The sequence below is a fragment of the Patiria miniata genome, unplaced genomic scaffold (genome assembly GCF_015706575.1).
Source record: "Patiria miniata isolate m_02_andy unplaced genomic scaffold, ASM1570657v1 HiC_scaffold_16, whole genome shotgun sequence".
Taxonomy (NCBI): Eukaryota; Metazoa; Echinodermata; class Asteroidea; order Valvatida; family Asterinidae; genus Patiria; species Patiria miniata.
Genome location: NW_024037054.1, coordinates 16,534,882 through 16,557,798, shown reverse-complemented (window position 1 = coordinate 16,557,798; position 22,917 = coordinate 16,534,882). Strand labels below are relative to the sequence as shown.

The following is a 22,917-nucleotide window of genomic DNA, read 5'->3' as shown; positions in this document are numbered from 1 at the left end:
ATACCCTAGCCTCATAAATGTGGCCAATTTACTTGACTACCTCCGTAAATAAAGGCCACACTTCCGCCATGTACAAAAACATGTCGAACTTTGTCAAATTTTGATTTTCACATTGATGCTTAGTTTGTAGGGTTTTTTGCTTTAGAAGCATACTCACCCTCTTTATAGGCTAATGAGAAAGTGCTGCCATTTTCAGATGTCTAATTTTTGTGAAATTTCATGTTGAAATTTTGATACGCAAACATGTGCAAACGAATCTGGAAATTTCACGAAAAATAGACATCTGAAAAGGGCAGCGCTTTCTGATTAGCCTATAAAGGGGGTGAGTATGCTTGTAAAGCAAATAACCTACAAACTAAGCATAAATGTGAAAATCAAAATTTGACAAAGTTCGACATTTTTTTGTACATGGTGGAAGTGTGGCCTTTATTTACGGAGGTAGTCCAGTAAATTGGCCACATTTATGGGGCTAGTCATACCCTAAAACTACAACAACAAAAGTAAAAGTGATGGACCTTTACAGATTATGTGACTTCACACTGCTTCGCAATACTTGTCCAATAATATTCCAATAAACCATACAAAATGTCTGTACGATCTTAATTTCCAAACATATCATCCCAGATGACAGATCAGACAGAACTACACTTTCAGAGAATTAAAACTCACCTCATTTTGAGGACCGTCATTTCCTGCTTGCTATGTTGCTTGAAAACATTCGTGAATCTGGTTGGGCCGCAATCCGCGGTCCTCCACGCCCTTCTACCATTGCGGAATTAACTTCAAGAAAGCGAGAAGACTATGTCGTGCGCAATGCAATGGACTCGTGCAGTTTAACTGCGGCACTATGTACACTCACGTCTACGAAGGGTATTATTTCTGTCTTTGAATAGAAAGAATTCTGGTGGCTCCCTTTGAAAAATCTTCTGGCATACCACTTGCATTTTTTTCTTTCATGTCTCGCTTCGCTCTTCAGCACTAATTTTTGAGACCTGGAACATACAAAGGTTTTGATCAGACTGAGTTTACACACAAAAAAGAGATGACCAAGACGACCAATACCATCAGCAATGAACGCCATCTCCTTCATACAAAGACTGAAATCCAGGAGGAGCTTTTCTTGGTCATGTCGAAAACCTTGACAACACCTCGGGAAGAAACAAGAATCAACCTCTTGGTCATGTCGAAAACCTTGACAACACCTCGGGAAGAAACAAGAATCAACCTCTGGAGAGAAAGAGTCGAAAACAACCCTCCTCCAACCGACATGAAAACCTCCCTCCTAATGCAGAAGCAAAACGGATCGAGTGGAAAACTCTCAATCGCCCGAGGACAAAAAGCGGTAGATGCAAAGCTGCATTACAGCCCTATATCATCTGCGAGTTCAGAGAAGCAGACCACACCGTGGATCACTGCCTCAAATGCCCACTTACTACCCCACCCATGCAGCTCCACAGCCCTCGGGAACTACACCACTAACTCAAAGCACTGCGTAAACAAGTGGAAAACGTTCAGTGATTTGAATACACGAAAAGACTAAAAACAAATCGGGTGAGGCTGGGGTTGGGTATTTATTGAACAAGTGGTGGTTTTTTGAACGACTGGTAATATTATGGAAAATAATTTTACAGGAGGTCGGCTCTCGTCAATTTTCAAAGAAAAGCCAATTTTATTCATCAATTCTCAACATTAAAGACATTATAATTAAGCAATAATAGGTTGGGTATTTTGTTTTAATTAAAGACGAAACTGTTAATTGTTGCAATGGTTGAAATAATTAAGTATTTCTAAGCATGGCAACTAAGCATTTTGTTTCAGCTTTGAAACAGATCGCTGTCACTTCTTGTACATGCAATAGACTTGGTCTGATCTGCAGATCTTAAAATCAAGCTCCAAAAAAATATTCACGTTCCATAAATAGACAAAATGGCTTCCCTAGATCGTTTAAGGTGGGTCAAAAAAATAGGAAATCAAAAACAATGTGAAAAGGTTCCAGTTTGAGTGTGTGACATGGGCAAGACAAATTACTAGTGGGCCCATTTCAACTGATCATGTACATGCATTTTGGGATAGCTGATGTATCCACTGATGCAGAATACAGATCCAACGTACAATGTAGATATATTTCTTATGTATAATAATAATTAAACGTCGTCATCTAGAAAATTGAAAGTGTGTTAACATCTAAACAGTAACTTCAAAAGCTGTCCCTTTACCAACATTAAATATGGACGTACTAGATACAAACAGAATCTAATGAAGTTTTACTTTACTCGTTCTTTAACGGTTTCCTCAAAATAAGCAGATTGACAAAAGAAATTACACTATGGCAGATCTTGAGATTTTAACCCTCTTTGATGTTTAAGGCAGTGGCGTCACCAGACTTTTCAGTCTGGGGGGGCACAGGGGGGGGCACCAGCATTTGATGGGGGGCACTTAGGTGGATACGGATCGCCGTCCTGGGGGAGGGGTCTAAGGGGAGGGGGTGCCCCCCCTCCCCTTTGGAAAATTTTCGCATACGGAGGATGGGCTAGATGCAAAATGGTGCCACATTTGATGCTAAATTCGATCTGAAGATATCTCCAGAAATTGCTATTTAACCAACTCAGATGATGGGAGTTGAATATAACAACATATATATATATATTTTTACCAACCCAAATCTCAGATGGGGGGGCACTCGGGGGGGCACTAGGTTTTCCAGGGGGGGCACGTGCCCCCCCTGGCCCCCCCTTGGCGACGCCACTGGTTTAAGGGACTTTTAAAAAGTCATTGGCCACAGCCACTTCACCGTTATCATGTTCATGTTCAAGTGACTAAAATACATGTAATAGTGTGTATGGATGCTGATACAATGTAGTGCAGACAATACAACACAGTACAAAGCTGGGAAGCTTTCATATCTACCCGAATTGAAAACCTAGCCATTTTTACAGCCCAAATTCTACTTGAACAATTAATATAAACAAGTTGACTTATAAATCCAGATACTTTAATACGATCGATTTCTACATGTGGAGTTTATTTAATTCTTTTTTTTTTTTAATACTTGGAATCGCTTCTACAACTCCGAATCATTGTTTTAAAATTTCTTTGCAGGCAAAAGATTAATACCAACTTTCGTTCTGACATATTTTGTACTTTCTTCATCTTTTCTAGGCAATACAGTCGTTAGTTTAAAACAAAAGTGAAACATCACAACCTCCCAGAATTATTTTTAACTGTACAACGTTCAGATTTACAGTCATTCTGATAATATCCGAATCCACAAGTTACTTTTCCATTCTAATAACTCTAATACAATTTTGGCTGAGTCAATTTAAAGCCTTTACTTACACCATAGAATAAAGATATGGAGTAGGTTATAATTATGTCACAGGTCTTAGTTTAACTGTTTTAAACAATGGTAAGAGTTTTTCCAAACCACGCCTTTGCTTTCAGCTTTGTTTAAAGCCAATGAAGTGGGACGAGTTGAAACAGAGTCATAGTCTGAAAAATGACCCTGGGTCCCGAAGCTGGGGGACAAACTGAGATTTGGAAAATGGCACTTGCACTACATGAAGCCACAGCTGAAGCTCAAACCGAGATTTGAAAAATGGCACTGGTGCTACATGAAGCAGAAGCTGATGCTCAAACCGGGATTTGGAAAATGGCTTTTGTGCTACATGAAGCCGAAGCTGGTGCTACATGAAACTAAGCTGATGCTCGACCAAGATTTGGAAAATGACCCTGGTGCTACATGAATCCCATCTGGAATCAGAAGCCATGGTTTCGGAAATGCCCCTAGAGTGAGTGGTTTGTGTATTATTGTGGTATGGATGCAGTGTATCCCAGGTTGAATCTACTAGCTGTAGAGATCATCGTCCCCGTTATCATCAGCGTACAGGTTGGGGTTGTTGCCAGATCCAGAGCCGGCGGGGGCTTGACCACCGCTGGGTCCCTGTGCTTCAGGAAACCTGTCACAGACAAAAACAAACAACATTGAGCACTTTTGTTACATTGCATGCACTCCCTGGTTCCCTGATGAAGGCATAGAGGATCATTTGCTTTTCATGGATTTTGTTCATTTCCAACAATAACACCATTGAAAATCAAAAGGTTAAAAAATCTAACCCGTTGAACTTTCAGCTCAGTGGAGATTACAGTTTTTGAGAAAGCGGTGAAAAACCATGCACAACCTTTTCATCAAGAAACGCAATTTCATCAATACCACTCTTCATTTCCAGAAATCTGTCAATTGATTGATCGTTGGAAAACACCTACATTTCTTGATTTCTTCTATGTGACAGCATGACAGACGTAATAATTTCACAGGGTGTTTAATGCCAGTAAGATCTTCAATCTAGTAAGGTTTTTTAAAGTAATTAGCTTAGTTACTTTTGGGATAAATGCAAATGATCCTATGTGCCTTTAAGTTATGTCCCCACAAGTCTATCACACGTCATCCCAACTCAAGTCAAGTCACAATCTATTCACATTAACAGAGAAAAGGCAATGCCTTGTCATTCTGCATCCTATTACTTGTGACCATTCTTATGATGGACAATGGACATGTGATGGACTTGTGCTTGACTTGTGATGGTCTTGTAATTTGCCTTGTGATGGACTTGTGATTGCCTATAGTGATGGACTTGTGAATGTCTTAAAATGGTATTGTGGATGGATTTGTGATGGTCTTGTAATTTTCCGTGTGATGGACTTGTGATGGTCTTGTGATTTGACTTGTGATTGACTTGTGATTTGATCTGCGAAGGACTTGTGAATGACTTCAGATGGACTTGTGATTAACTTGTGATGGACTTGTGATTGCCTTGTGATTGCCTGGTGATGGACTTGTGATGGTCTTGTGATTTGACTTGTGATGGACTTGTGATGGACTTGCATTCCGACATGTGACGCGAATGACTTCAACTCCACTATTTTTCCTCAAAATTTTAATCACATTTTTCACACTGACCTGAAGTTTCCTCCAAAGCCTCTGCTCTGTTGAAGAGTCTGCGCAAACATTTCGTATTTGCGAATGTCGTTGTCGCTGACAGAGCGACGAGCAAACTTCATGGCTTCTTCAAAATGTACTCTTGTGATCTCGGGAACCGGGTCGTCCTCGTCAGTTTCCTGAAAGAAAAAAAAAAAGCATTACACAGGTAATTTTCAAAAAGTCACACCGAGCCATCAAGCTGGCATTCATCTCTGGTTTCCATTGCATGAAACGACTGAGAACATTTGTATCTCCCCCTGGATGGGATGCCAGTCCATCACAGGTTACTCCCCAGCTAATGCCGGTACCAATTTACACTCCTGGGTGGAGAGAGGCAAGCTGGGGTGAAGAGGCTTGCCTTAGGACACAACATATGACCAGTGGCTGGATTAGAACCCCTGACCCTCTGAACATAGTCACAAACTCTACCCTCTTGGCCATACTCCCACATTATAACATTCGAGGAAATCCAATCTTACCATGTCTAAGTCCGGATTGTCGATGCGTTCTCTCTGTCGACGGATGTCTGACTCGATGCTCTGGCGGATGGCCAGCTTGCAGGCGCGCTGACAAATCTCTGTCAGATCAGCACCGCTGTAGCCGTGTGTCACCTTGGCTAGGTATTGTGTGTCCACGTCCTAAAAATTACAGATTATTGTTGTAAAATACATGGAGTAGAATATGTGAGGTGCTCTAGCAAAATGAGATGGAACTGGGCACAGGCTGTAGTGAAGAAACATTTTCAGATTTCTTCACATTTGCAATCTCTACTACACAATCTAGTATAAGAATTAGTGGAATAAAAGAGTTTTTAAGGAAAAACAATCGGCATCTTTCATGTTCACGAATACAAAACTTGAAATTGTAACTGCTTTTCTCAGTATTTTACTCTTTTGACATGTTGATAAAAACAAACTTTGAACAGCCATAACTTGTCGACGGAATGTCCTATTGAAGTGCACCAAACAATATTGCAAGGAGAATTTTATTCTCTTTCCTAATACCTGCAAACCCTCATTTCGACCAAAATGCCTCACAAATATCAATTCTGAAAGTTGTTGATACTAACAAATTGTACTGTGTTTTAATTTAATACAAAGCTATTTTTTTCAATGACGATTTAATTTTTGCAAATTTATGCTGTTGAAATCAGTGATCAAATCAGGGACTTTCTCTTCAAATCAGCCACGAGGGCTACATTTCATAAACTGATACACCTCCGATACAAATTATCCCCCCACCCAAGCAAAATACTGGCAGAGACTTGAACTGTATAGTTTAAATAATTTGGGATCACCAATTTGCACACACACACAAAAAACCGGAAAATCGCCACAACATTATTTTTCTGGCCGATTTCCATTTAAATTCAGTACAAAAACGGTGAGAGGAGAATTAAAAAGTTAAAACTTAAAGACTTAAAACTGTAATAATTTCCCGCATCATTTTCTTCTTAACTTACATCTGATACTGGCGACTTGCGGAGGTTGGCCTTCAGGATGGAGACGCGAGAGAGCTCATCTGGCAGTGGAATGTAGATGAGCTGATCTAGACGTCCTGGACGCAAGATAGCTGGGTCCACAATATCGGGTCTGGAATTAGAAAACAGTTGAAATAAAAGTATAAAATCCAGGTATCAGGCTAAAGCCGTGTCAAAATCACTTGGCTACGGCTGGCGATAACACACGGGTCTATGGGAAATGGCTGCAGCCGCTAGCCAGTGGCTTCCATCAGGGTGCCTATTATTCCCATCTAAAGCCAAGTGATTCGGACATGGCCTAAGCCTTTTATTTTTTTTCTGAGCATACCAATGTTACCCTTGGCTGAACTTTGAAGCATCCCAACCAATCTAAGGAATATCCCCTTGCACAGCAAGGGTGTATGATACGCAAGCAGATTCGGCGATTAATCATACAAAACAAGACTGCATCTTGACCTCGAGATTCTGACCATTCAGCGGGCGCCTTCTATCGGGTCTTCCGTAACCCGCTGTTGTGTTACAAAACACGGTAGCCACATTGACACAAAAGCCTCTTTGTCCACATTTCTGATCGAAATGACGTCACAATTTGATTTTGATTGGCTGGCGCGCGGGGTCACATGCTAGGATATACCAGATGTTCATCGATGATTACCAGATGATTACCAGATGATTTTAACGTGCCATTTCCATCGACTTTTCATCAACTTTTCTTCGAAATTCGAAATTTCTTCGAAATTATGATTGAACATTTTGTGAGAAAAATCCTTACAAATCAAATTTTGTGGGACACACTGTAAAAAAATCGGAAATTTCGTTGGAAAATTCAAAAAGTCGGTTTTCCGATTAAAATCGGAAAAGTTTCATCTCTGGTTTCCCTCGTAAAGCCCCTCTCTGTAACTATCCAAATCATGGTGTTCTGCTACATACAATCTTTCAGAATTCAAAACCAACGTAAACAAAAGTCTCCTCTCACTGTGGTGGGTTTTTTTAAGTTCTTTGTGTTCTTCATCATTTGAAGCTCACACTTTGAATGACAATTTTCTTTGTATTTGGGGAATGCCTGTTAATTTTTTTTTTTTTGTTAAATACCTGTTGGTCGCGCCAATGATGAAGACGTTCTTCTTCGCTCCCATTCCGTCCATCTCAGTCAGGACCTGATTGATGACACGATCTGACGCGCCGCCAGCATCGCCTATGTTACCGCCGCGAGACTTGGCAATGGAATCCAACTCGTCAAAGAACAGCACGCAGGGTGCAGCTTGCCTGGCCTGATAAAACCAAACAAGAAAAGTAACATGATGAATGACTTAAGAAACCCACCTCACAAGCAAGTCTGGGTGTTTGACCTCCACCACAGAAATTTCAAAAAAGCACTGTTCAGTCAGTCCTGTCTGAGAGGAAATTTTTCTAAGATGATTTTTTTCCACCACATAAACTGCTGAGACAAAATGAACTAACACAATCAGTAAGGAGCGTGCAATTCTTTTGCTTTTTTTTTTTTTTTTTAATGAAAATATGGCACACACTTTGACAGAGTAAATCTATATTGTTTGGATGATGTGGTAAATGTGTACCAAGATTCTGACACCTGACTGTAATGTCATAAAAATTTGAGACACCACAGTTAAACTTGACTAAATAGCATCATCAAAAATGAAGGAAAAGTTCAAATAATTTTCTCAATATTGACTTGCCTTGTCAAAGACATCTCTGACGTTAGCTTCCGACTCTCCAAACCACATAGTCAGCAGCTCGGGGCCTTTGATGGAGATGAAGTTGGCCTGACATTCATTGGCGATAGCCTTGGCCAGCAGAGTTTTACCTATAGACAAGTTTAAATATAGACAAGTTTAAATATTGAAACCCTTCATTTATATTTTCAACAATTTTTTTGCCAGTACATTGTCAGTAGTCTGAGTATCACCCATTATCCACAGAGCAAGTCTCCTGTATAACGTCTAATATGTCTAGACATGCAGATATATGCAAGCCGTGCGCCAGCCAATCGGAGTCGACTTTACTAAATCGTGACGTCATTTTATTCCAAAATCAGGGCTAAATGGTTTGATTGGTCAATTCGAATGCAGTGTTATGTAATACAACAACAGCCGGATGCATATGCACTACAGAGCGCGTGACACAGGATCCAATGTCTATGACAGGCAACAGGTGAATGCCCAAAGACGCAATATAGAAAGCGCCCGCTGATTGGTCAAAATCTAGAGGTCAAGAGGCGGTTGTCTTGCCTAATTAATCAGCAAATTCTGGTGGATCTTGTGTGAGCTAGAGGTGCAAGGGCAACCAAAAAATAAAGGCTTTATTTAGGGGGTTGCACATACCCAAACTAGAAAAACAGTTTTTCAACAAAATGAAGCATTCGAAAATTAAAAGGAGAAAAACAATTAATTTTGGTGATGTGCAGGGGGGAAGCAACTGTAACCCACAAGCACGTCGTTGCGTCTGTGCAACAAGGTTGTATCTCCTAAAATGGCGTGTGACGTCATGTACGTGAAACGCGAGTTTTCAAAGTCAAAATGTTGTATCTTGCTTAAATCTCAGTCAATGGACGTCGCGATATGCGAGATACAACCTTGTTGCACGGAGCGTATTCGCGAAATATACGACTTTGTTGCAGAATCGAGTCACCCTGTTGCACTGATGCGACGATGAACTGTATTGTATTACATTGTGTTTATTCCCCTATAACTGCATACAACCATAGAGTGCTCAGGCAGTTTTCAGTGGTACAGGGAATAAAAGGCAGGGCGGTCTTGGGCGGTACAGGGACTAATGTGTTATAGAGACTAGGGGTTAATGCCTTCCACACGCTGATATATAAACCTACCACATCCAGGAGGTCCATAGAAGAGCACGCCGCGGCTTGGGGTCATGCCAAACTTGAGGAACTTGTCCGGGTGCTCCACGGGGTACTGCACCAACTCCTGCAGTTCTCTCTTGACGTTGTCCAGGCCGCCGATGTCGTCCCACGACACGTTGGGCACCTCAACCACGGTCTCACGCAGAGCGCTGGGGCTGCTCTTGCCAAGCGCATACTGGAATAACACAAATAAGGTGAAGGCAATTTTCAATTTTGTTTTATACGTATTAATATTTAACTTGATTTTGTATCAAAGTATCATCAGTCTTTTTAACCAATTCACGTCAGAGGACATGTCAACACGCACTGGCTGTTTTTATAGACAGGCACGGCTGACGGGTTAAAACTCCAAACGTGCCATGACTTGCCTCCGGGTGCATCTTAACACGCTTAGCCCTCGTGTCTTTTGTACACACACACAAAGTCCATGAAGTCTGTGGAGGCGGACCGTGTGTTGATCTTGAATTGGCCGCTGTGCACGGCCTATTGTTTTACAAGTTACGATCTGTTGCACACCCCAGAATGTTAAAACACATGAGATTTCAGCAAGAAATATGGTACAAAAACTGTTCAAACGACTCTTGCGAATCAGTATTCGTGGCGAGTGGCTGTACATCTGAAGTTGGATGCTACATTTTGCCTTTTTCAAAATTGACATTTTCGGCAAAAACAATCCTGTCCCAAAAGTGCTTGCGTGGATTGATTGTTTGTCTAATGCTAAATTTTCCTTTACACACATGACTTGAGAGCATCTGTGACAAATATTAGCTCTAATTGCATTTTAAGCACTTTCAAACTTACGCTAGTCAGCTACCTCGAAAAAAACACAGCGATGCACACATGACACTTTTAATATTTTTATAATCTCATTGTCAACTTTCGCAAGACGCACACCAATCCCATTGGCAGCCAATTTAATTTCTGACCCTGTCCATTCAATTGAGGGTTGCAAATGGCAACACTTGATCAGCGCATTGCAAATATTCAAATATTCGTTCCAATTCAAGTTGGAATAATCGAATGCTAAATTTGTTTAAAAGTACAATCTTACAAAATCCTGTAAAAAATCTCCAGTTGGATTTTGAAGGAAATTGAAGGATTAGAGTTATTGAGCAAATGACTGCTAATCCCCGCTCAATACTGACCCTGAAATCGTCCATATTGACAGCCAGTGAGTCCATGACTTCAGCATCAATGGTATCTTCTTCCAAGTCGATCAAATCCATCTTCTTACGGATCTGTTGCAGGGCTGCTTCCGAGCACAGAGCCGCCAGATCGGATCCCACGTGGCCGTGGGTCTCGTTGGCAATCTTAACGGCCAAAAAAAAATTCAATCGTTTAGTCTGCTTATTTCTTTGAAGTATTCTCATCAGAGATCAGCTCTTTCATTTTGTTTTGTGCTTATATTTAACACCTTTGTTCATGAAATGCCAAGTTACAAGATCTATTTATTTTGGAATGTAATAATAGTTGTAATTATAAAGTAATCACACACGTCATCACAAGTTTACCACTAGTGACAAAGGCATTTCTTTGGGTAACTGTTCATTTGGGACTTGACTTGTGATGGACACGTGGTTTGACTTGTGATTGACATGTGATTCAACTTGTGATTTGACTTGTGATTTGACTTCTGATTGACTTGTAATTGACTTGTGATTGACACGTGGCTGACACGTGGCTGACACGTGGCTGACTTGCGATTGACTACATTTCTAACCTGCACCCTCTGAATATTGAATAACAATAATAATAATGATTTATACATTTATATTGCGCAAATTCCATATGAATATGATCGAATGCGCATCACATTTATTATCCCTGTTCATCAGAAATAAGACCATTTTTTTTCTGCAGCAGCTCCAGATCAGTGCAATTTGGTCTCTACCTTCACAGGTACCATTTATACTCCTGCATGGAGAGAGGCAATCGTAGTAAAGTGCCTTGCCTTGTTCCCCGTCAGGGTGCGAACCCATGTACCACGGCACATGAGTCAAACACCATAACCATTGGACCACAGCTCCCCACGGACCACAGCGCCCCACAGCCAACTTTATAATTGAGATCCTACCTGTTCCAAGTCCACATCATCGGCCAGTTTCATGTTCTTGGTGTGGATACGCAGGATCTCCAGACGTCCCGTGGCATCCGGTATGCCAATGTCAATCTCACGATCAAAACGACCTGAAACAAAAGCATATACATGCATCAAACTATACCCATAGTAATTCTTCAAAAGGAGGCTTGTGTGGTAGAAAGAACATTGTTAGAGAGGTAAGTAAATAAGGGAATAAATGAGTGCTTGTGAGGTGGAAAACACTCTGTTTAAGACCAGTTGGAGTCTGGTTGCTGAGCATCCAGACTCCAACCGGTATTTAATATAGTGTTTAATACCAAGCAAGCACATATATATTCCCATTTATAAATACCTTTTCATGCTTTTCGGTAAAAAAAATCACAACTTTTGGTCCAAAACTAAAAACAAGACAAAAAAGTTTTATTTTCAACGATTTCGAAAATACAATGGTAAGGCCTTCTGGTAAACAACTCCTTATATGGAGATTGACGCGCGCGTGATGTGGCGCACAAAGCAGAGGTACTGGTGAAGTGTGACTCACTGACTCACTGGTATATTGCGCATGCCTACATAAGGATTGTGAACGTTCAACCAATAAAACATTAAAAGGCACTGGATTTCATAGAGTCAAAATTTCATGTGACACTGGAAAAGTGTTGAAGACCAGCCAGCCATGTCTTTATCATCCGTTTAAGACCGGCCACATGACAGGCCCTCGACCAATAGGAATGGGTAAACTGTCTAAGGTATTTATGAACAATCAACAAAATATCAATGTGCCCACTGAAACCAGGGTGGCATACTGCCCCAGTGGCTTTTAAACAATTTTGTTCCCGACCCCAGTATAGAAGAAAATCTACTCACCGAATCGTCTCAGGGCAGTGTCAATGCTGTTTGGTCTGTTGGTGGCTGCCATGACGACAACATGTGCACGCTGCTTCAATCCATCCATGAGGGTGAGAAGCTGGGACACGATACGTCGTTCCACTTCACCGTGTGTCTGAGGGTTAAGTGTTGGTCAAACACAGTCAACTATGGTTCACCTTTAATCACATGCAGGTGTAGGGACAATTTGGACCAGTGTTGTAATCAAGGTGCTTGCGATGGATCAGAATTCAAGTACATCACAAGTCCAGTCACAATTAAAGTTACAGTCCATCATTTGCAGCTATCCAAAAAGTAACTGACGTAATTATTGCTGAAAGCAAACTTGGTTTAAAGATAGTAACGGGACTATTAAACTCCCTGTGAAATTATTCTTTCTTGCAAGCTGTCATTTTGAAGACATCAGTGAAAGAAGGCCTTTTCAACAATACGTCTAAAGACGCATTCTTGAAAATTTCTGTAAGCAGTTCGTTTTTATTTTTGGCGAAAGCACGCGCAAGCGTTGACACAACGCACACACATGCGGTTGCTATATTTCATCAGTTCACTGCGCGGCATCAAGTAGCAGCAATTGGCTCAGTGAGAACGTGTCTCGGATACTGAATTCAGCACAATTCAAAACATGACTCAGCAAGTTTTGATTTCAAATCGAGATCCTATAATATTGTTTTCTCGGAATACACAACATTCACTGACCTGAAACTTCATCAGGTTAGTTGTTCAGCACCCTTTTTTAGAATATGAGAACTAATGTTGCTTCAAACGAACATAATGTACAAACTACAAATGATGGACTGTACATTTAAATCACAAGTCTATTCACAAGTCCAGTCACAAGTAAATCACAAGTTAATCACAAGGCCAGTCACAAGTAACAGGGGGGTGAACAATAACAAAGAAATGCCTTTATCACCGTACAATTGAATAGCTCCTGCATTGCAAAACCACCCTTCACTAGTGTAATATTATTAGCACTGCTATTCAGAGTTTTCTGAGAGCTTGTGAATTGTGAAAAAACAATTGTGGGAATCAAACCACAACCTCCTGCTTACCATTGCAGTTATCCTAACCATTAACAACCATGTCATCAGCTTGACGTTGTCAGGCATCACATGACGTCATTTGCACTTTTTAAAGTCCTATATCTAGAAAAAGTACACGTCTAATTTTAGTAGTTGAGAGTTTGTCAGTATGGATATACCAAGGTTGGATTTTTGCTTTGTTTTTGCTGTTTTTTTTCTGTACCTTCTCTCTTTTAGGAGCAATGGAGTCCAGCTCATCAATGAAGATGATAGCTGGCGCGTTCTTCTCGGCTTCTTCAAAAGCCTTGCGCAGGTTGGACTCGGAGTCTCCGGCCAGCTTGCTCATGATCTCTGGCCCGTTGATAAGGAAGAAGAATGCGCCGGTCTCGTTGGCAACGGCCCGGGCGATGAGTGTCTTGCCCACGCCGGGCGGGCCATAGAGAAGAATGCCTCTGGGGGGCTGCCAGTGGGAAAAGAGTTCAGAGAAACCTGATAATAATGCTTACATACAGTTTTAGTATATTAACCCTTACTCCCTAGGCCTTTTTGCTAGGATGTAGCCTCAATCCTGCAAAATCCTCAAATAGGCCTTGTGGAAAAATGGCATATAGCCTCAATCCTGCAAATTCCTCCATTACTTCTTGAATATGGTCCATGGAGGGGTGACCACTGCCTAAATCCTGCAAAATCCTGCGGCAGTGACTATGAGCAGGGGTAATAATGATGTAGCGCCTTGAGCACCAGTCCTGGTGGATACGTGCGCTTTATAAATAGCCAATATTATTATTATTATTATTATTAATATGTTAAGGCTTGGCCAGTGACATCCTGGAGCAGTACAGAGGATTTCAAGCATAATTCAGGCCTATATTTATGCATGGCTGAGCAAAAACAGCACAAGGCCTAAGACCTTGACAAAGTGTATGCTACGAAATCAGTAACGCACTTTTGCCATGTAACCTCAATCCTCCAAATTCCTCCACTTTGGAAAAGAGGATTTTGAAGGATTCAGGGCGGTTAGGGTTAACCGGAAGTCCAAAAGGTAGTCTTAGATAATCTTGTGGGCTTTTAGGAAAGCACATTGTAGCCACTGTTCCTCTTGAAAGCTTAAGATATACAGCATGTGCAATTGAGTACATGCACGGTAAAGAAATCGACATAGGTTGCTAGCAAAACTGCGTGGAAGCTAGGGTTAATTCTTAGGATTGCAATTAAAACTCCTTAGAGTTCAACAGACTCGAATCATGATTTTTCTTTCATTTACGTCTCAATTAAATATTTTTGTCACTACACGTACTACATTTAATTAGCTTAATATTATTTCACTGGTGACTGTTTGACGAAGGCTTTGTACTTAATCATGAAGGGATATTCCAAGTCACAGGAAAATTCAAAGCCAGTTGATAAGCTGTAACAGTTGGAACAGCCACAAATGTGTGTATGAGATTTATAATTTACAATCTCTTTCTCAAAAATGGTAGACACACTGGTCTCTTTCCAAATCTTGAATATGCCTTACGGTTCACATTTGGCTTCACATTCATTCTTGAAGCCTTTAACCCTCCTATTGTTTTTTTATCAGTCACAGACAGTCAAAAATTCAACCCTGTTTCCCTGCCTTTTACACTGGCTAGTCACCAACAGTCAGATCATATTTCTTGTAGGCACTGTGACTAGTCAAATTCCATCAACAGACAAAAGCAGGGGACTGGTAGGCACAGCTGGCTTATCAATCTCCTACAGTCAAAGCATATCAGGTTTCATAACAATCACAGCCAGTCAATCCTGCTTTATGAAGGCAGGGAGCACTCAACTGTTAAAAACAGTCACCTGATTTATTTTGACTGCTGGGCTGGCCTTGTTGAAATTGCCAGCCAGAGAGGGCAGCTTAATCCCCAAATTAAACGGAAATTCAATTAAAAAGGCCATTATGTTCATTGGCCACGTCATGTTACAAATGAGTTTTCCTATCACGGTTCTTGTGAAATAATTTGCCAAATAGGAATATAGAATTTAACTGGGAGAGTTGGCACAGAAATGCGATCTGGCAAAAATATGCCAGCCAATCACTTGATCTATTCCTATGTGTAAACCGTGATATGTCATCAGGGATCTCATGTAATGCTAATATAATATATACAAAGTCAATGAGGTTGCGGTAGTGGTACTTTCCTTGCCTTCCACCGCTGTGACCCGGGTTCAAATCCAGCTAGGGCCAATATGTGGGATTGGGTTTTCAGTCCCTACTTGATTCTGTAGGTTTTCCTCAGAATATTCTTCTGGGTTTTTCCTCCCGCCTCTAAAACTGTAATTTCTTCTCATTAACGTCTCTCTACAGATTTCTTCAGGCTTTGGAACTTACAGTGCCTAGGGCGTTATTTGGGGAATCCTTGGTTTCATTACGAGAAGTAATATATAATACAAATAAAAAATAAATAACAATGTACCTTGACACCAATGGCCTTGAACAATCCCGGGTGTCGCAGTGGTAGTTCCACCATCTCTTTGATTTGTGCCAGTTGCTTGCGGACTCCACCGATGTCATCGTAGCCAACTTCATTCAAAGCCTCCTCTTCTTCCTAAGATTGAAGTATGAAAAATAAAATACTATGAGTTCGGGAAACTTGCTGTAGCGCCATGTTTGACTTTTATGCATTGTGTAGGGGTCAGTGAAGATGGGGTAAACACGATGTCCTGAATATTGTGCTCAGTACATTTTCAGGTGATGAACATAGCAAGCAGTTTGAAATGTTCAAAAGTCAGAAATAAAAAAAAAAGCCAAGTGCATACACACAATTTTCATTTCGAATGTGCACAAACACATACTTCAATGGCACATTCTTCAGCTGGTAATCATTTCTTCTAAGTTACATGTTGTCTGCAAATTAAGATGTCTTCTGTTGAAATGTATTCAAAGTCAAGTTCTTCGAATGGGCAATTCCAACATTATGAAAGGAAACGTAATGTTTGCGATAGAGCCAACAGGCATGCAACATAGACGTAAAAAAATAAAGAGGAAATTCCAACTTAACAGAGCTTTTTTCAATTTTTAATGGCATAAGTGTGAAGTGAAACATGAGGAAATCAACTGATCCGAGGAAAAGTTGCATGCCTGAGCAATGTCTGTAATCTCCTTGACCATTACTAGATGGTGGATGTATATGATGTGCAAAATGCATTTTCAAAACCTCACTGACCTTACCTAATGCTGGAAATCTCCACATACAGATTGGGGCTGTATCGCGGCTGTCAATATTAACCATAACTCCCTTGCGTCTTTTACAAGGAACTTGACCAATTCCATCAAAATCCATCAATCACTGTGCGTCTAATACAAAACTGTACATGACATAATGGAATCCACCACTAACGCACTGGTTGACATTCATGGACTTGCTACACATGGCTTTTATCACAATAGCAGTACAGGAAGCTAGGCAAAATCAATTAAATACCCCTAGCACTGCTTCAGGCCATTAGGCCCAAGTCCATCAAGCTCCATCAACATTTAGTCACGCCAGGCCTTCTGGACCAAGTCCCCCAAAATCCACCAAAATGGGGGGATGGATTTTGATGGAGTTGGGGTGGTTAGGGTTAATTAATAACTCCTTGATGGATCATTAGAAGCACTTTGACTCTACCTCTCTCTTGATTGGCTCTCCTTCGCAATGGACCATGGTATCCGGAGCAACAATGCAGTATGGACCAGGGTCTGTCTCCACGACCTTGAACTCCACACCACGCAGACCACCACGGACCAAGAAGATATCTCCCTTACGGACGGGACGGTAGGCCTCAGTGAAGTAGGGCTTCAGGTAGACCTCAAACAGATTGCTGCAAAAAAACACCTTATGTTGTTAAATCCACAAAAGAGGGTTCCACACATCTTAAAATGAAATTCCATGACTTTCCAACAATTTTTGCAGGGCAAAGTTTTTCCTGCGCTGTTTCAGCTTCTTGAAAGCCTATTGCTCTAGAGGCAAGGGACACCACTCCCTTTCAGTCTTTCAGTTTGATGCAAGACCACTGAGCAACACAACGGTATCGCAGTGGTGCACTGAACATGCAACAAGTGTAGAGCATGCATGCATAAAGCGGTAGTGCAGTAAACTGGAATGCATAATGGAAGACTACCATAGCCAAATATTATGCATCATCACAAATGCGTTGTACAGGATTTCATGGCTATTCCGTGACTCTTTTCTTGGAATATCTACTTTATAAAATAACCAAGGACGATATTGTCAATTCAAAAATAGTCCAAAAATTGGATAAAAAGTCTGAAAGATGTATGTCTTTCTATTATGATGTCTTTCTCTCAGATCCAAAGAGTCCGAGTTTTGACTAAAGTCTGAAAAAAATCATAACCAAAGTTCCATGATTTGTCCATGACTTTCCATGATTACATTAAATTATGGGATTTTCCAGGATTTTTCCACGACTATGGGAAAGCTGTAAATACTCACCCCGACAATCCTTCCACAGTGTCGTCCAACGGCAAGACGTGAATTCGCTTGCCATACTTCACATCGGGGCATGCCTGAACACTGTGCGTGCAATAGAAAAAGAAACAGCAACTTCTAAAACACGTACTGATATCTTTTAGATACAATCAAATTCGTGTGCAAGAGCATAATATATCTTAATCAAAAACAGTTAAGTCCATACTTGCCACGAAAAAAAATACAAAAATATACTTTGCTCACAACATATCACTAATGGAAGAACAAGGAAATGCGTAATAACAATAAACAAGTGCGTTTATCCTCATGCATATGAGGCTGCACTTTCAAGGAAGGAAGGAAACATGTTTGGTGAACGGATGTTTTTTAACAGTGCATAGAAAATTTCAATGTTTTGTTTGCATTTTCTGTTTTATGAAAACCCTCCTCCTGTTTGATCAGTCACAGTCACAAATTACTTCCATTTCCCCTGCCATGCATTTGTATACAGACTAGTAGGGAACAGTCAGATCACGTTCGTGTAAACCAGTGTAAACCGTTCTGTGACCAGTCAAATTCCATCAACAGATAAAAGAGGTAACTGGTAGGTACAGCTGGCATATCAATCACCTCCAGTCAAAGCACGGCTATATAAAATTGGCAAGGGAATTCTAAACTGTTAAAAATAGTCACTTGATTGATTTTGACTGCCGTGATGGCGTAGCTGAATTTGTCAGCCAGAGAGGGAGGAGACTAATGTGAACAAACTTCAAAATAAAAGCATTTCTAAATCTACCGTAGTTTTCGGAATATAAGCCGCGCGGCGTATAAGCCGCAGCACGCAAAAATCTGCAAATTAAGATTTGAAGTCGGCGTATAAGCCGCATCGGCGTATAAGCCACACCAACCGCAGCCGTTTAATTTTGTAAGGCCTCCAAATTCTAGTCAAAATGCTCTGAACCAGTTCCATTTACACTACGAAAGCTATAAAAGGGCCACATAAGTTATGTCAAATCATTTACAGTCAATTACTCTTACAAAAAAATATAGAAATTGATGATGAGAAATAAAAAACGGGAATTGCTGCTGGCTGGCTCGTCAGTGAGCCTGTGCCGGCGACTGACATTATTTTCCCCCAGCACTTGAGAGAGTATGCAACCCACCATGTGTTGTCTGACTGGAGCGCTACAAATCCTGCTTTGTGGCAACAGACACTGAGTTGTTTTGTCTAAAGGACAAACAAGTCCGTTTTTACAGCAAAACTTATCAAATTGTTGTGATTACTAACGAGTAGTAACGTCAAAAATTCAAGTTTGGATCGTAACTTTCTTTGAAAACAGTCAACACGATGCTGAGATTTTTATGGACGAATCCATTAATTTTGTAAGGGGTGATTTCACCCCTGTTTTGAGTTTTACATCGTTTCTTAAATACATTTCAAGAAAAAAAATATATTGTGACGTTGAACAACTGGTTATCAATATGTTTCAAACTCCATAAAAAGTATTAGTTGTCTTTTTTCTTTTTTTAAACAGGGGAAATATTGGTAATTATTGTTCCCAAGAAAGTACACCCCTTTATTACCACAAATGGTGTGGTCCATGGGGAATTCATGCAGCATGATGCAGCATATGCAGCATCACGTACGGCCGGTTGTTGCTGTCCAAGGGACAGCTTTCATTAGCCGTACCTTTTATCGCCCGGTACCTTTTTGTGGGACGTGCTTTCGGTTTGTTAATGACTTTCTTAATTGATAATTATTTCAGCAACACATCTCTTCTTGTACCAGTACATTAAATACACATGTAAATGTCATTTTTATTCTTCAAGTCTCGGCGTATAAGCCGCCCTGTGTATAAGCCGCAGTAAACATTTTCATGGGCAAATTCAACGTATAAGCCTATATAAATTCAACGTATAAGCTTATATTCCGAAAATTACGGTATTCTAAAACGTCTTACATCACATTGACGTTGTTTTATATTCAGCATTTACAATACACCGAGGCTTTCACCGCTGCAAAAAAAGATTGTGATTTCCTCTGTTTAATTGTTTAACACCTGTTTGGTTGTTTTCCAAAGAAAAAGATCCTTACCTGACGATATCTCCCAGACGAACCCGCAGGTTGTTTCTGATGACGCGGTTGATGCGTATCTTGTCATCAGCCAACTGGTCGTCTGAGAGGACAATGCAGACAGTGTCGCGACGTTTCTTGCCCTTCAAGAGGACAGTGTCACCCCTGAAGAGCTGTAGCTCGTCCATCTTGGCCTGGGGGAAAACAAAAATAATTTTAAAAAAATAATACACTAGAAGATCAATTTTCTTGGAATTTTCTCAGAAAAGTGATATTTGAAACTTGACTAGACAGGGTCCAGTGATGTCAGCACTGGGCCTAATTTCATGGCTGTTTACTTTTCTAGAAAGGGATCTGCTTACTACAGCAGAAATTGTTTTTGTCGCAGCTGAGTGTGATATTTCGGCTTATGCCCATCCCTACAACCGGTAATTAACCCTAAGTTCCTAGGCATTTCTGCTGGAATGCAACCACAATCCTGCAAAATCCTCCAACTGCCTCCATGTCAAAAAAGCATACAGCCTCATTCCTGCAAAATCCTCCGATACTTCTTGAATGTAGTGACCACTGCCTCAATCCTGCAAAATCCTCCTGCAATCACTGTCAATGGGTTGAGTCAGAGCTAGTGACACCCTGGAGCAGTACAGAGGATTTCAAGTACAATCTAGGCCTCAAATTATGCACGACTGTGCACAAACAACACAAGGTCCGGCCCAAGACCTTGTCACAGCACTTCCTCCAAACTCAGCCGCACATTTTTGCCATACAGCGTCAATCCTGCAAAATCTTCCGTTTTGCAAAGAGGATTTTAGAGGATTAGGGAAGGTTAGGGTTAAGGATTTGCCTTTCAGGGTTACCACATAATGTTTTCGCAGGGCACAATTAGCACAGAATGGTGATCGCAAGTGCGGAATTCTGTGGTTAGAAAAACCGAGACCTACAAAATGTAGGTCTAGTGCCTTTCTAAGACTGAAAGAGATTGTAAAGTGGTTTTTCAGTGTTGATCATTGTTTTACCCTGAATGTTCCATTTGACATTAAATCCACTTTTTTTATGAAATAAAATTTTAATCTTTATTAACTCAATTTTCACCCTTGTCGTAACTTTTGTTTCCCATTCAGCAAACCGTGAGACTTTTCTTATTTTGACACAACTCTTCCTTTCTGAGTGACTAGACTAACATTTTAACTTCAGGCCTATCTGATTCAAACCTACCTGTGACAGCGACACGACTGAGTTATCATCATTGACAGCATCTTCAACAATAAGCCTGTTGGGTTTAGCCTTGGTGCGCAGAATAGCTGTTGCGATATCATCACTTTGGAAAAGAAAAACATATAAAATGCATTACTAGATTGAGTTTTACAAAAGTGTCAAGAAAATGGAAGAATTCATCTGCCATCTTTAAGCCTAAAAAGGGGGCTGCCTCCTTCCTTTTTTCAATAAGACGGTTCTCGAACTGCACATCTCGCCTGCTTTCGCGGTTATCTTTAAAGATCATGTTGTCGAGCCCGCGGCGCGGCCGACCATACAAACATGAGGTCATGAACTGTGCAATGCATATATTCATAACCTTGCCCAAGGGCGCCCGCGAAAGCATTCATGTTCAATGCACAAAACCAGTCCACCATTTTGAAATCCCAATGGAGGAACGTTTTTGAGACGATGTTTGTGGGAGCTGAAGACTAATCGTCGTTACTTGGCCAGATGGATGAAGATTTCTAGACACAGGAATGTGTTTTGGAAGAGTTATGAGTTCCTCTACGAGCAGGTACCCTAACTTCGGAAATCTCTGTCCTGGATGAAAAGATTATCTCGCTCAAAGTCGGTAGCAAAATCGCAACAATCAGCATGATCAGTTTCAGGCGTCCAGGGGATGTTTGCCACTCTGGCCGTACTACAGAGAATTTTGATACTGTACGGCCAGAGGCATTCGGGCTAATAGAATACATAGACGTAAAATTTGTAAAACAAGAGTAAAATAATTGTCTTTTTCTGAGTGGTATTACACAAAGGTCTTATTAACGACATCAGTCGTCATATCAGTCGTAATGCAATGAAGCGAGCGTCCTACCTGGTGTAACGGTTAGGAATTTGGAAAACACGAGGAATTCCAAACCTGTACAAAACTTTGAATAGTATTTTTCAATTTGCAGATTAAATGGTATTCATGAGAAATTTTTAAAAAGCAATGACTGACCTTCATTGAGCGAGTTGAGATGATTGATAAAAGTGGCGTCAGGTTGCAACATTTTTTCAATTTTAATAATAGGCCTAGGCCTACTTAAAAAGGGGGGTACCGGTCATGCCGATTCACAGTCAAATATATCCACTGCCATTGTACTTTGTAGGTCAACCAAAAAAATGTTTACATTCATCATTGATGATCAACTGATCAAATTCATGAAATGCTTCAAATTGTAATTTCAATCTAGCCAGGCCTACACAAATGTTGCCGAGTCAGTGAACGTCATGACGGTGAAAAGCATATTCGATAACAGTAACAACATGCATGACATGTCTAAACAATAACTGTATATTTTTCTCCAACATTGTTTTGCAGGGTAATTGTAAAACTTAAAGACAAACAAAAAATCTAAACGTTAAACAAACAAGTACTTTAGGCCGTAACCATTCCATACATTAGCCTGCCAATTTTACTTGCTTACTTTCCTCCTTCTGCCATGATTTGTGCAGTGATTGTGTTGTTCTTTCGACTGGTCTTTTTACTTCAACTCCAACCTCTTTTCTTGTGACCGTTTGTTGTACACGTTGTAGAAATTGTGTCAGCTAACTTTGTCTAACCTCTAGTTTCGCTACTGGTGATTCACGTTAATGGCTGAACTACGCGGATATGCCGAGTCACCTAACAAAAAACCCTAATAGTAATAGTACATGTAATATTGCAATGCCGTCACACAGCTGAGCTGGACATGCAAAACACACATGGGCCGATTTTACAAAGTACGTACCCTACGACGAATGAGAACGACACACAAAATGCATTGTCCGATATCACACGTGTAATGACATGAGCCTTTGTGACATTTATTTTTCGAATGCTCAATTCAAAAT

At 40.6% G+C, this 22,917-nt stretch overlaps 1 protein-coding gene across 1 annotated transcript; it reads right to left on the bottom strand.

The window, feature by feature from the left end:
• Positions 1-2,942: 2,942 nt before the first annotated feature.
• Positions 2,943-22,861, bottom strand: LOC119723131 (transitional endoplasmic reticulum ATPase). The gene is made up of 17 exons (XM_038193679.1): positions 22,512-22,861; positions 21,058-21,160; positions 19,864-20,036; positions 17,793-17,873; positions 16,968-17,160; positions 15,774-15,905; positions 13,550-13,786; positions 12,284-12,419; positions 11,414-11,526; positions 10,485-10,649; positions 9,307-9,514; positions 8,156-8,283; positions 7,551-7,729; positions 6,441-6,570; positions 5,458-5,616; positions 4,958-5,115; positions 2,943-3,956 (listed from the first exon to the last, which is right to left on the bottom strand). Exons 1-17 carry the CDS (start codon positions 22,526-22,528, stop codon positions 3,845-3,847), a joined length of 2,424 nt encoding a protein of 807 aa, XP_038049607.1. The 5' UTR covers positions 22,529-22,861; the 3' UTR covers positions 2,943-3,844.
• Between the last annotated feature and the right edge of the window lie 56 nt (positions 22,862-22,917).